The following is a 14,352-nucleotide window of genomic DNA, read 5'->3' on the forward strand; positions in this document are numbered from 1 at the left end:
TCCCCATCAAATTAGAAATAAGTTTCTTCTCGCCTTGAGGTGTCTTAATGTGGGCACTGTGCATTCAAATCCACTTATAATTGTAGGTTTGCAAACAATTCTGCATGTTCTAATCTTCATTACTGCATTCCTTTTTCCTTCCTAAATTCAACAACAATGAGTTATAAACTGAAAAATCGTACCAGCTATGCCCCTCAATTTAACAGACATTGTGTGTAGTAATATATAAAGTCTCCATATTCTTCTTTCATTCGCATAAAAATCTATTACAACTGATTGTGGAATATTGTGTTTAAGTTCAGAAATATTACTATTGGTACCACCAATTTCTGTATGTTCTCCATGCTTGCAAATTTACCACAAAGTGCTTCTTGATGAACAGAACAATGAATCTCGTCTGTCAATAATTGTAATTTTTTGCTCTTTCATTTTCAAATAAATCTTTACATTTTTTCTGTAAGGTATTATGTCTTTTTACAGCAAATTTGCAGTACCTGTCAATTATGCAACTGTATAATAGATACTGTTGATCTTAATCCACTCTTCTATCATTCACGTTCAATTTTACTTGGCTGTGATGATATATCAATAGACTGCCCATTTTTGTGCAAATATCTTAATGTCCATACTGCGAACAAAGAGTAAAAAGCATTGACACCGCTATTCAGCCTAAGAGAAGAGAGTTGTGCTAACCTAAAAATGCCACCCTGCAATATTAAATGAAATGTTGTGGTGTACCAGGTACTTCTGAAAAGGACTGAGCAAAGGTACCTCGGCCAGCACATCCAGCTTGTGTGTGGTTTGGGATGCCAAGGCCAGCCCTGACGTAACACACCTATATTCTTCTTTCAGCAACATTACACTCACTTTGGATCACTTGATCACTCACACAACCCTTGTCAGTAACAAGAACAATGGAAAAGATAGCAGAGGAAAACTATCTGCACTGCTGGCACAAAAGTGGAGGGGACACAAGTTTGCTTTGACGGTTCGCTGAAAAACTTACAACCATCAGAACACGAGCGAACAACGGTGAATGTGAATTTCCCACATCTGAATCCCATTTTCATACACATGTCTAGCATTTACACCAGAAAGAATTTTCATTCACTGTTGAAAGTTGGGTGTTTTTCATTTTGGCATAAAGGGAACTTGAGACATCTACTCCATAAAGATGACAAAAGTTCTCTAATATTACTTTGTAAATTTCTCCTGCCACAGTAGGATGAGTCTAATTTCTCCTCTCACTGTTCAACAATTACAGAATTCGCATGAACACTAAACTAATTAACCAGTGTAAGTCATTAGACAGTTTCACCTTTCCAGAGGCCTTACCAAGGATACCACCACGAGGCTTTTGACGTTCTCTCCAGCGGAGCCAAGCAAGAGCATGCTTCTGGTGAGCCATAAGTTTGTAACTACTTCTCAATCCTTTTGGGTCGTCATCAAAAATATTGTCAGCCGGTCGAGTTTCTAGTGATTTATGCAGTTGCTCTAAGGCATCAACTGTAAGAAGTCTGCCACTGACTTCATATTCTGACGCTGAAACACAAGGTTAAACAGACACAAAACTTACACAGAGTAAAATTATCATGCAAACACACACAATTAGTAAATATTACTGCCTTTCTCTTAGTCTTATGTGTGTACACTAGCAGAATTCACAAATAAGAAAGGATGAGATATTATTGCTTTTTTTCTCTTTATTGACTCCTTTCCAAATGAAAACATACATTAACTGAAAGTACTTGAAGTGATTTAACATTTATTCATCTACTGTCTGTGTTAGAAGTATGAAGGGTGATCAAAAGTTTCTGTTTGAAGATTATACAGTCGAGAATCAGTGTGCCAACCAGGCAAAATTACTGTGAGAGTTGAGGCAATCATCCCACGGATGCACTAGGTTGAAGATAACCGTTTGGTAAAATGCCGTGTCCTGCTGCATGAAGAAGTCCATAACTGCCTGCTGCACATCCTTGACTGACAGGTATTGCCAACTCTCCAAAGCCTTTTTTAAGGACAAAAGGCATGATAATCACATGAGGAGAGATCAGAACTATAGAGGACGTGCTCGCACGTCACCATCCATTTGCAAAACTTCTGCAATGCTACATTTGTGGTATGAAAATGTGTGTCATCACAAAACAGCAGCATTCCTTGTCATTGGTTGTAAACACACATGATGTCTCATACATATTCTTAATTCTTCAATGGCTGTCAACAAATGTTTGTCCTCCGGCAACCAAGTAAAGAATAACGGCATGCTCGTCTTGTTTGGAAGCATTTGGTAATAACGTCACCATAGTTCACATTTCTGCATTTACTGTACTCATGTTGGAAAGATACAAATGTCACATCAATCCCTTTCCTACATCTCAGTGATTATATACCAGCAGCAGAGTCACACTACACTACATACATGTTGCAGCAATGCCCTAAAATGGGAATTGTTTGATCACCTCTTATAATAAAGAACAAGAAATTTAACACACAACAAAGTAGAAAAAAGTAGTTATGTTTTTTAAATAATGAGATGGCAACAGCTTTCAGATTTAAAACACACAGGTTCATTACATCAAAGAAGGCAAAAGAAATATTAAAACAGAAAAATAATTAAATCATTTCACACAATGTGAAAGCAGAGGGTGAAACAGTGTGAGGTAGGGCCTGTACCACAAGGGCAGAGCAGGAAAATTTTAGTACTTTCGTAGTGTGTTAACACAATGATCAGGCACTGCTACAATAGGAGTTCATGAGCCTCTGTATATAGACTGGTCCATTAGCTGATTGAAAACGAGGCCAAGGAACTATACCAAATTTTCAAAATTTATGATAGTGTGTCTCATTCCAATTTCAAGAACATTAAAAGCAACAGGGACAGTTTAAATGAATTAACATGGATTTCTCTGACTAAAATGTAAATATAATTTTTGAGGACAATTCCTCTAACCTTCTAAAACACTGTGTTTGCTAGAAGGTTTAATAATGAACTACAAACTGACAAACCATCTCAGAATAAAGAACACCATTCAGGACCCTTTACTCTTAGTGTAATACTATATGTAGTTATTAAAAGCATTCTCAGTTTAAAACACCTTCTTGGGGAATATTGTTTTCTTGTATGAATCAACTAATAAGACATGACTAATCTATGTCTGTGGAAGCTCCATGAAGCAGTCACATTGTCTCAGAGTGGTGTTGTTGGTCTTCTCCATATTGGAAGAAGAAGACGAAGACAATGCAGACTTGACGTATAGCTGCCCACCCCCAGGAGAGCAAAGACATCACCCCTGAACCTTCACTAACAGCATCTCAAGAGTTTAAAATTTTGATGAGGACTAGGTGTAAAGCCTTAATGTAATTATTGTATTTAGGCATTTTGATTATGGCTGTTAAAAAAAAAAAAATATTTATTGTGATTGCAACTTCAACATCCATTATTTTCAAGCATACTGAAAGCAAACATTATCAGCAAATAAAGAAGCTCGAATAATAAAATGAGGTAACAGAAAGTAAAACTGGGAATGTAAGTAGTGTTTACAGGGGATTTTAAAGCCCACTCTACAATGTTACATCATTACATGCTGGAACATAGTTCCCAGCAGTCTGAATGTGAATGTGCATGGTTTTATAAGCACCCCGACATTTTAACACACATGTGAACCCTATGACAGCACAGTAATAGTATTGTAGTTCACTCGGCTCATCAGATGGGTATTTAAATTGGACAAATGTTATCACTTTTGTTTCTGTGTAAATTGCTGATGAAGTTTTTATTTTCATGAAATTGGAATGCTGTTTTTGTACTCACTACATGGCTCATGCTGACAGTGTGTGGTGTGAGTATACTTGTACCACAAAATGTATTTGGATTCAAACTGCTTGAAACTCGATTCCAGCATGTCAGGACTAACATTTTGGAGTGATACATGCGTTTTCAGTATGCCACATCTTGTAGCTCTTAAATACTGAAGGAAAGACATTTTTAAATGTTTAACACCAAAGCTACTGTTTATTTACTGGCTGACTGGGCTTGACCTTTGCCCATTTTCACAAACCACATATTTGTATTCAGGACAATTTCTAATCACGACTTTCTTCAATTTTAGAGTGATTTTTAACATTCCACATCACTACAACTACTGTTTTTAGTTTTCTAGCCTTTTACTTTACTTTTAGTGCCAGCGTATTTCATTTAGTGACAATTTTTGCTTTCATGTGCTTGAAAATGACAAAACGTCAAAACCGCATTTGCAACAAATATTTGACCGCCACAAGCAAAATGGCTACATTCAGTAATTAAAAAGGTGTCTGGATTTTACAGCCCAGACTACATGGTGGATAGCCATTCACAAGAAGGTCACTTCTATTCATATTTTCATGTTGTTGTTTTGTTGTAGTCTTCAGTCCTGAGACTGGTTTGATGCAGCCATATTTTCATACTAACTCAAAAAAGTCAAAGAAGATTGTCTTGGTATTCCAGGTGATGTGCCACAACATGCTGAAACAGGCAAAATCAAATCCAGTTCTTGCATGAGGAAGGAGCAATTGTTACCTTTGTTATTGATGGAACTGAAGTATAAACTACACTGTCAGCAATAGTCAGTCACTCAATAGTCATGGAAAGGCAGATGCCACCTGGTTGTGGCAGTGATTTCAGTACAATATGCAAGCATACTCTCGACTATGTCTCTTTTGCTGGTCAATGGATTTATTTCTTAACATAGCATTACTATGACATTTTGCCTACTTCCTTGGAATCCTTTTGATGGCATTCTAACTTGTTTTTGCTTCGTAGGATAGTTTATACTATTCAAGAATAGTTTTCATGTTCTTTTCTTGGTCCTCTTGATAATTATGAAATATTTAGTGCCAATTTGTCTGAAAGGAGTATCTAAATCAAGCAGCATAGAGCAGATTATTAACAGCTTCTCCTGAACAATTTGTGTGAAGGCTGGAAACCATAAAGATAGATGAGCAGTAGTATGTATTATTAATAAAGACAGCCACCACCCTTTTACACTGTCCTCACTGTTTGGCATACGGTTCCCATGAGTAGTCTTTATAATGCATCTCCTGAACACACGGGCACTAGGGTACTTAGAGTTAATTCCTCCAAATATTTCATGAACCCATTCATGTTCCACTGTCTTCAAGCAGCCATTTTTGTGATGAGGTTTTTCCTTGTCATTCACCTTCTGCCAAGCAATGGAAGCTGTGACAGTTGCAGTTTAGGGCAAGGGTTTGTTTGTTCCCTCAGGCTGACCTCCAAATCCAGAGACTCTGCTAGAAGGTTCTTTCCTTACTCATCAGGCAGCACAAGCTCAGTATAGTCTGACAGTTTTGATCCAATTTTTCCAAAATTTATTTTATTTCTGTACATGTTCCTTTATCAGTGTTGAAGATAAAGGCTTACTATTTTGAGACATACTACACAAGTTCTCACTCAACTGTTGCAACAAGATGGTGAACAGTTATCTTTTGCAGCTTCTGACATCCTGAAAGCGACAATCAACTGACTTTAAATTAACTGACTTTACAGCAAGCATATCTTGCTTATGAGGATGGTCTGATAAGTTCTTGGGCTCATACATATATTGCTACACTTTGTGTATGATTTTCTTTTGCAACAGGTATAAAACTTCAGGCTTTGTTTGAAACTGAAAGTCATTCTGCACAGTAATTGACTGGAGGCAGCTATATGAACAAGCCATGATGCAGGAATTCTTGAAAATGGAATTCTGTAGTGATGAGGCATTTTGTTAAAGAAAATTTGAAGTCAATTAAAATTCATTAAAAGTTTATAAATGTGTATGGTGACTCTTCTTCAGTTTCCACCATGAAAAAATGGATAGCTGAATTTATACGAGGCCTTGAAAACGTCCAACATGATTGCCTTGAAGGATGTCTGAAAAGTGCAGTCCCACATAAAACTGCGTAAAAGTGCACAATATGAAAGCTCGGCATATGAAGATATGTGAAACTGCCAAGATTGTCTGGATTTCAAAAGAGCGAGTCAGCTACATTTTGCATGAAGAATTGCCAATGAGAAAGCTGTATGCAAGATGAGTGCCACCCCTGCTCAAGGCAGATCAGAAATGAATTAATACCATTTCTGAACAGTGTTTGGCGTTTTTATGTAAAAAAAAAAAAAAAGTGATTTTCGGTATGGGCACGTTACAATAGACTATTATTAAAACAAGACAGAGGGTGAAGACTATATGATCAGCAGGAAAGATAATGTCCTGGGAGTTGATAAAAAAGGAATTTCGTTCTTCAACAAATGAAAATTTTGCAAAAGAAGAATCATCTGTAATTAACACACTGCACCTGTCCTCAAAGTGTCTTTATAATAGGAAAATTGAGGTATCTGTGCTTGTAAGTGTTGGAACACAGACTTACATCTTTTCCCAAAACTGTACACTGACTTTCCTCGTCAACACTTTTTGTTCACCCAAGAAATGATTGCAGCTGTAGATGAGGATTTTGTAGCACTTCCACAGTAACACTACAAAAAGCTGCTGGGTCAAGCATGTTAGTGTTAAGGGAGCATAGTGTTGGAAAAATAAAAGGGTTTTGGGAACATAAATTCTCATTTTAAGTATCAGGCTGACAATTGAGGTCCATTCATACATATGTTTGTTACAGCTTCCATTGTTGCAGTTTGTATTAAGGTTTTAGTACTGACTACATTCTTGGACAATGATGATGATGTGAGTATTGGTACTCAGTAGTCAGTAAATTTCAGAAAAAGCAATCTGCTTCATGACTTTTTTTAACAACAGTTTTATCCTCAAATACAGAGTAAAATCGCAATGCTACAATTGCTTACACAGAATAGTGGCAACGTACACTGTGTTAAAGTTCATTTGCCCACAACAAGCCATGAAAACTTGTCAATAATTCTTGCATTTCCACACACAGGGCTGTATTTCACATGTGAGGAGACAAGCCTTTGAATGTTATAGCAACCCTTGTGACTTCAAAGTACAAACACAATTATCTTCTTTCACTTGCCTGTTAATCTCTTCAGTACATTTTTGTGCATCTGTTGCAACTTTCCCGTCCCATTCATGCTTCATTTCCTTGAGGTATTCCTCATCAGATCTTTACAGAAGATGACACCCTAACTGAAATTCACGGTGTTGTGAAGCTTTGTCACAATGTTGCAATCATCAAGCGTTTTTCATTTTGTATCTACTTAGTCGGCAGGGAGGTATATCTTTTTCCCATCAGTAACGTACAGTTTTTTAGTTATTATGTGAATTTAAGTGTTTCATCCATGTGTTGTAGAACTTCATATGTGTGCTATCATTTGCCACTGAATTAGTGATAGCTGCTGTGTTGGAAAGAGCATAGCTGGGTGTGTCATGTGAATGCATTATCATCAGACTTTGTACTTGCAAATCAGCATATCAATTAAGTTAAGGATGGACAAGGTACACAATAATACTACGTCTAGTTTTAGGCAGACTGTGGGTGGCCAACATACGGGACACTATCTCTGAGGTTACACGTGGCACAAAATCAAAGGTGTACTGTAATTTGGTTCAGAGGTAACTGTTGTTGCTGTATTAATTGCTGCAGGTAACAATAGGTTGACAACAGGGATCACTGATGGGTATTGGAAACAGTAACAGTGCATAGAAAGGCCACAGGGCGGTAAATCATTCTATAATTCAATGTTGGACAACAACTAGTCAGCAGAAACACCATCCAAACCACCACCTCATTAAGTGGTCCACTGATGCATAAAAGATTAGTATGGGACAGGAATACTGCCACCAGTGAAAGTTCAAAACATTAAAGCAGCATGGGAAGAAGAACTGCATCTTCACAAGATGATTAAAACAGCACTTAGGAGTACGTTGATAAGCACACTAGGCAATGCATCTTGTCTGACGGCAGGACACTCTTCAGGCAGGTACTGGAGGTATACTAATGGGGCTTTTTTATATGTGATGCAATGGAGTCCAATATGTCTGCCATAATCTTTTCCTGGCAAATGATACTTTCTTTTTTTTCCTCACTAACAGCAACCTGCCAACAGCCTGTAACTATAGCTCAACAAAACACCACTCAACTGTTTCTAGTTTGTACTGGGATGATTTGAGGAACATTCCATCAACATGGGGGTGCTTCTGTGGTGCTTCATCTCACCTGACCTTAATCCTATTAAGGACATGTGGAATAACACCAAGCAGGGTGGGCACATCTTCCTTATTCCTATTAAGGACACGTGGAATAACACCAAGCAAGGTGGGCACATTTGGACCCAGTCGTGATGGATCTCGAGAAGTTGTTAGCAGTGATTTAACAATGATTGAACAGTACAGCTCCAAATGAAGCGAGACAGAGAATGTTGCACAGGAACACGAGGTTAGCGGCAGAAGAATACAGAGGAAAGAGGAAAACAGCGGATAAGGTTTGTAGGGTAAAGAAAAGGCAGCATGAAAGGAGAAGGATAGAGTAGCTGGACGAAATGGGAGACAATAACGAGATCAGAAGGTTCTATGAAAGAACAAAAGATTTGAAGAAAGGTTTCCAACTTTGAGCAGTTTTTTATAAGGATAAGGACGAAAACCTAATTGGAGATAAAAGCAAAGTCCTAGAAAGGTGGCAAAGTCTTTTACTGAACTGCTTGACGGGAAAGAGGGGATAAAGAAGAAGGAACTGTAATTGAGAATGAAAGGGAACAAAACTCAGAGTTGGCATCAGAGTTAGATGTAGAGGATCAGGAAGAGATAGTAGTACCAGAGCTAGAGGAAGTGAAGAATGCTACCAAGAGCCTAAGAAATAATAAAGCAGCAGGAGAAACTGGCATATAGGCCGAATTATTAAAATATGGGGGAAAGAAAATGGAGGAGGCAGTCCATGAATTGATAAAGGAAATATGGATAAAGGAGCCTACATAGGAAGAAAATTATACAGATCACGAAGGAATTTAGAATCGCAGTAAAACTGGTCAGTTTAATGGAAATGAAAATGAAAGCAACAGTGTGTAAAGTAAGAATAGAGCAAGAACTGTCTGGTGAATTCCAAGTAGAGAGGGGGCTACGACAGGGAGATGTGATCTGTACAATGTTATTTAATTTAGTTTTAGGAAAAGTGATGCGGCAAATGCCGAAAAACCCAGGAGGAACAATACTTAATTGGCAAGTTCAAGTTGTAGCATAAGCGGATGACGTAGCCTTAATGGCAAGGAATATAAGGGCACTAAAGGGGAACTACGATATCTTAGAGGAAGCAGCAAGAGAAGTAAGTTTAAAAATAAACAAAACGAAGTGGGACATACTGAGTCCTCCTTTCTCATGCTGTATGGTAAGTCTCCCCTGACCCGCAGTTCTGAGTGACTTTCCTAAAATCAAAATATACACCATCATATTAAGACCCACAGTAATACATGAAGCAGAAGGCTGGATAAAAAATAAAAATATCTGATCCATTGTGGATCTGTTCCTCCTAAATCCAGACTGATAGTCCCCCAATATCCTTTCTATCATCCCTTCAAGTCTGGAGACTAAAATTTTACTAGATATCTTATATATTACATCCAAGAGAGTGATTCCATGATAATGACTACATTCTAACTTGTCGCCTTTTTATGTAACAGGCAGGTAATTCCCATGTTCCAATCCTTGGTTCCGAAAGCTTCTTTTATGTGTGGGTTCTGCTGCTGCTGATGCTTGGTGAGTAGATTTTTTATCTATCTTATTAAGTAATTTTGACATCTCTGGAGGTATAATAGGATCCTATATCATATCATGTGCTTTGAAGCTGTAACGGACAAAACCATACGGGAACTTGAAGCAGAAGCCAGAGCAACAAGGCCACTGCTGCCAGCAGGTGCTGATCACTGAACTGTGTGAACAGCACCTGTGTCGCTAGACCACAAGCACTGGGACCAGGCCACCAGCTGTGTGTCATGTAACTGACGCAGCTTGGCAGTGTGACCTACTACCAGTTTCACCAGACCTTCCAGGCACCGACACACTTGAAACATTTCAACACAACCCAGAAACATCGATGTTACAGTGGAATCAGGAGAGGGAAACAATATTTAACCACAGTTGAAACTGTTCATCATCGTTCAACCAGCTGAACAATAAGTAATGCCCAGTCTGTGTCAATCAGTACCATTGTCACAACTCTACTGCCGCCAGCACAACCCAGGCAGCCAATACTGCGCCACCTGCCCACCCCTGTTGTTCAGCGTTAGTCCAGATTTCAACTCACGGCAACATCGCTGTAGTGCCACTAACTAAGTAAATTCCACCCAAACAGGTCTCGGAAGACCCTAACGGTAATGACCGACAGCCTTGTCACCCTCAGCCTATAGGCATCACTGGAAGTGGATAGTGGAGGGGCATGTGGTCAGCAAACCACTCTCCCCACCGTAGTCAGTTTTCATGACCAGAGCCACTACTTCTGTCAAGTAGCTCCTCAATTGGCCTCACAAGGGCTGAGTGCACCCCGCGTGACAACAACGCTTGGCAGACCATACGGTGACTCATCCAAGTGCTAGCCAACCCCTACAGCACTTAACTTCCGTGATCTGATGGGAACCCGTGTTACCATTGTAGCAATGCCATTAGCACACAGGATAAAGATAAGAAAAAAATTACAAGTTATAATATAATTTTCATGTAAAGACCCAAACTAAACATCATTTTTAAATAATTTTTGGCAGATAGTTGAAGAAAGATTTTCGTGTTTCAGAAATACAGATAGCTGAACCATAGGTGCAACCACAATGGAGGGGTATCCGAAGAATGGCTAGATAAATGTGTGGTTACTGAAGAAGGGCAGCAGCCTTTTCAGTAGTTGCAGGGGTAACAGCCCGGATGATTGATAGAACTGGCCTTGTAACATCAATCAAAACAGCATTGCTGTGCTGGAACTGCAAATGGTTGAGAGAAAGGGTAAACCACAGCCTTAATTTTTCCTGAGGGCTTCACTGAATGGTTAAATGATGATGGCATCCTCTTGGGTAAAATATTCTGAGGGTAAAATAGTCCCTCATTCGGACCTCCAGGTGGGGACTACTCAGGAGGGTGTTGTTATCAAGAGAAACAAAACACATTCTTCAGATCGGAGCGTGGAATGTGATATCCCTTAATCATGCAGGTAAGTTAGAAAATTTAGAAAGGGAAATGGGTAGGTTAACATTAGATATAGTGGGGATTAATGAAGTTCTGTGGCAGGACGAACAGGACTTCTGGTCTGGTGAATATAGGATTATAAATACAAAATCAAATAACAGTAATGCAGGAGTAGGTTTAATAATGAATAAAAAAAATAGGAACACAGATAAGCTACTATGAGCAGCACAGTGAACGCACTATTGTAGCCCACACAGACACAAAGTCACTCCTACCACAGTAGTACAAGTTTATATGACAACTAACTCCACATATGAAGAAGAGATTGAAGAAATGTATGATAAGATGAAAGAAATTATTCAGAGCGTTAAGGGAGACGAAAATTTAGTAGTCATGGGGGACTGGAATTCAATAATAGGAAAAGAAAGAGAAGGAAAAGTAGTATGTGATTATGACCTGGGAGTAAAGAATGAAAGAGGAAGGTGCCTGGTAGAATATTGCACAGAGCATAACTTAATGACAGTTAACACGTGGTTTAAGAATCATGACAGAAGGCTGTATACGTGGGAGAGACTTGGAGGCACCAGATGGTTTCAGGTTGAATATATAATGGTAAGACAGAGATTTAGAAACCAGGTTTTAAATTTTAAGACATTTCCAGGGGCAGATGTGCACTCTGACCACAATTTATTGGTTATGAACTGTAGATTAAAACTGAACACACACACACACACACACACACACACACACACACACACACACACACACACACACACACTTTTTCAAGCTTTCAGAGCCAGTGGCTCCTCCTCCTGGTGGAAGAGAAACTGTGGTTGGAAAGGGAGTGAGACAGGGTTGTAGCCCATCCCTGATGTTATTCAATCTGTATGTTGAGCAAGCAGTAAAGAAAACAAAAGGAAAATTCGGAGTAGGTATTAAAATCCATGGAGATGAAATAAAAACTTTGAGGTTCGCCAATGACATTGTAATTATGTCAGACACAGCAAAGGAGCTGGAAGAGCAGCTGAACGGAATGGACAGTGTCTTGCAAGGAGGAAAAAGATGAACATCAACAAACGCAAAACAAGGATAACGGAATGTAGTCAAATTAAATTGGGTGATGCTGAGGGTATTAGGGTAGGAAATGAGACGCTTTAAGTAGTAAGTAAGTTTTGCTACTTGGGGAGCAGAATAACTGATGATGGTCGAAGTAGAGGGGATATAAAATGTAGACTGGCAATGGAAAGGAATGCTTTTCTGAAGAAAAAAAATTGTTAACATAGAGTATAGAGTTAAGTGTCAGAGAGTTGTTTCTGAAAGCATTTGTACGGAGTGTAGCCATGTGTGGAAGTGAAACGTGAACAGTAAGTAGTTTAGACAAGAAGAGAATAGAAGCTTTTGAAACGTGGTGCAACAGAAGAATGCTGAAGATTAGATGGGTATATCACATAACTAATGAGGAGGTATTGAATAGAATTGGGGTGAAGAGAAATTTGTGGCACAACTTGACTAGAAGAAGGGATCGCTTGGTAGGACATATTCTGAGGCATCAAGGGATCACCAATTAAGTATTGGAGGGCACCGTGGAGTGTAAAAGTCGTAGAGGGAGCCCAAGAGATAAATACACTAAACAGATTCAGAATGATGTAGGTTGCAGTAGGTACTGGGAGATGATGAAGCTTGCACAGGATAGGGTAGCATGGAGAGCTGCATCATACCAGTCTTCAGACTGAAGACCATAACAACAACAACAACAACAACAACATGTGAAATTTATTTAAATGGTACTAGACAACCTCTTTCATGGCAAATAAATAAGCATTGTAGAATGTCAGAAATAATTACAGCCAATGTTGAAAGCAACTAAGGTGTCATAGTTGAAAGCTCAACAATATGCCACATTGTGCTCTCCATTCAAACTTTCTGAGTTATAATGCATAACCTTCACCCAGAGACTAGGAGATAGCAACAATTCAGCAAAAGCTGACTATTATCCACAATATGGAAGACAATAACAACATAAAACTTTCCGATATGGTGAAGAAATACAATTTGGTGCCATCTCCATTTGCATCATTCATTTCAGACTGTAACGAGAGAGAGAGAGAGAGAGAGAGAGAGAGAGAGAGAGAGAGAGAGAGAGAGATAATATGGATATATAAAGTGTAAATCACTGGAACAAATTAATGAGTGAGCTTTGTGTGTAATTAGTGATGGAAGTGAGAAGTGACTCTCACCGATGATAAAGAAATTTAAATCTCAGGTGTTTTTAAAAAAAGCTACCTTGTACTTACAACAGCAATGCCTGAATGACATGGGAAATTTTTACAATATTTCTCAAGTGTTTAGATGCTGAGAAGTGTGCAGCAGATCAGAAAATAGTGCTTATTGTTGAATGTAGCCCTCATCCTCAATGTTAGTTTTAGAAGTGCATTCAGTTTCTGTTTTGAGATATCTATAGAACACCACAAGAAGACACCATTTCTGAGGAATGTAAATGTTGTATTTCTTTCACCAAATTGCGTGTCATCTGCAGCCTCTGGACTAAGGCATAATTCACCCTATTCAAGCTCAATACAGAGTAGTAGTTTTGAAGAAATCAATTACATTCCTTGACAAAGGAAGCACTGGGACTCAACATTTCAAAAGCTGTAGATATATCTGTTGCTGCCTCAATTTTTGCAATGCACCTTATTGTTTTGCAAAGGCTGGTTGTGGCACATCAGTTGCTGTAGGAGATGACATTATTCTGGAAGAGGTATGGGGTAGAACACAGATGTTCCTGAAAATGTGAAATTGTAGGATTTATTTTCTTGTGATGACAATATTTTTACTTCCATGCCCAAGACGAGTGAATGTGAGATGTGTGAAATGCTAGTGAAGGAATACTGAGGCAGCAGGTAGCAGTGACAATAATGAAGAAGAAGAGGAGGAGCCCATTGCATGAAGTTCTGCAGCTGCTGTGCAAAGAACTGACACCATCAGGAATTACTCCTTCTCCTTTAACATAGACAAGTCAATTCTAACAAACATCAATAAACTAAAGTGACAACTTCAGTCACAGTATGCAAAAAGGCAAAACAAGCAACTCTCAACACCTAAACATGACTAATTTCAATTCTGAGTCACTACTTCCATGCACATAAGCTGAACCAACATTTAAAGAAAACTCCTTTCTGGTGTTTTGGAGACCAAGCCCAAGCATAGCTTGGGTCACAACTTTGTGTTAAAAGGATCGCACCCAAGTATA

The 14,352-nt window shown here is 38.7% G+C and overlaps 1 protein-coding gene across 1 annotated transcript in view; it reads right to left on the reverse strand.

Moving 5' to 3' along the window:
* Nucleotides 1-14,352, reverse strand: part of LOC126283995 (transcription termination factor 2) — a 237,771-nt gene that overhangs the window by 155,401 nt on the left and 68,018 nt on the right. Inside the window, exon 8 of the mRNA XM_049982531.1 lies at nucleotides 1,336-1,542. Coding sequence (XP_049838488.1) covers nucleotides 1,336-1,542 — 207 coding nt within the window. The remainder of the gene's footprint in view (nucleotides 1-1,335; nucleotides 1,543-14,352) is intronic.

Source organism: Schistocerca gregaria, chromosome 8 (genome assembly GCF_023897955.1).
Source record: "Schistocerca gregaria isolate iqSchGreg1 chromosome 8, iqSchGreg1.2, whole genome shotgun sequence".
NCBI lineage: Eukaryota > Metazoa > Arthropoda > Insecta > Orthoptera > Acrididae > Schistocerca > Schistocerca gregaria.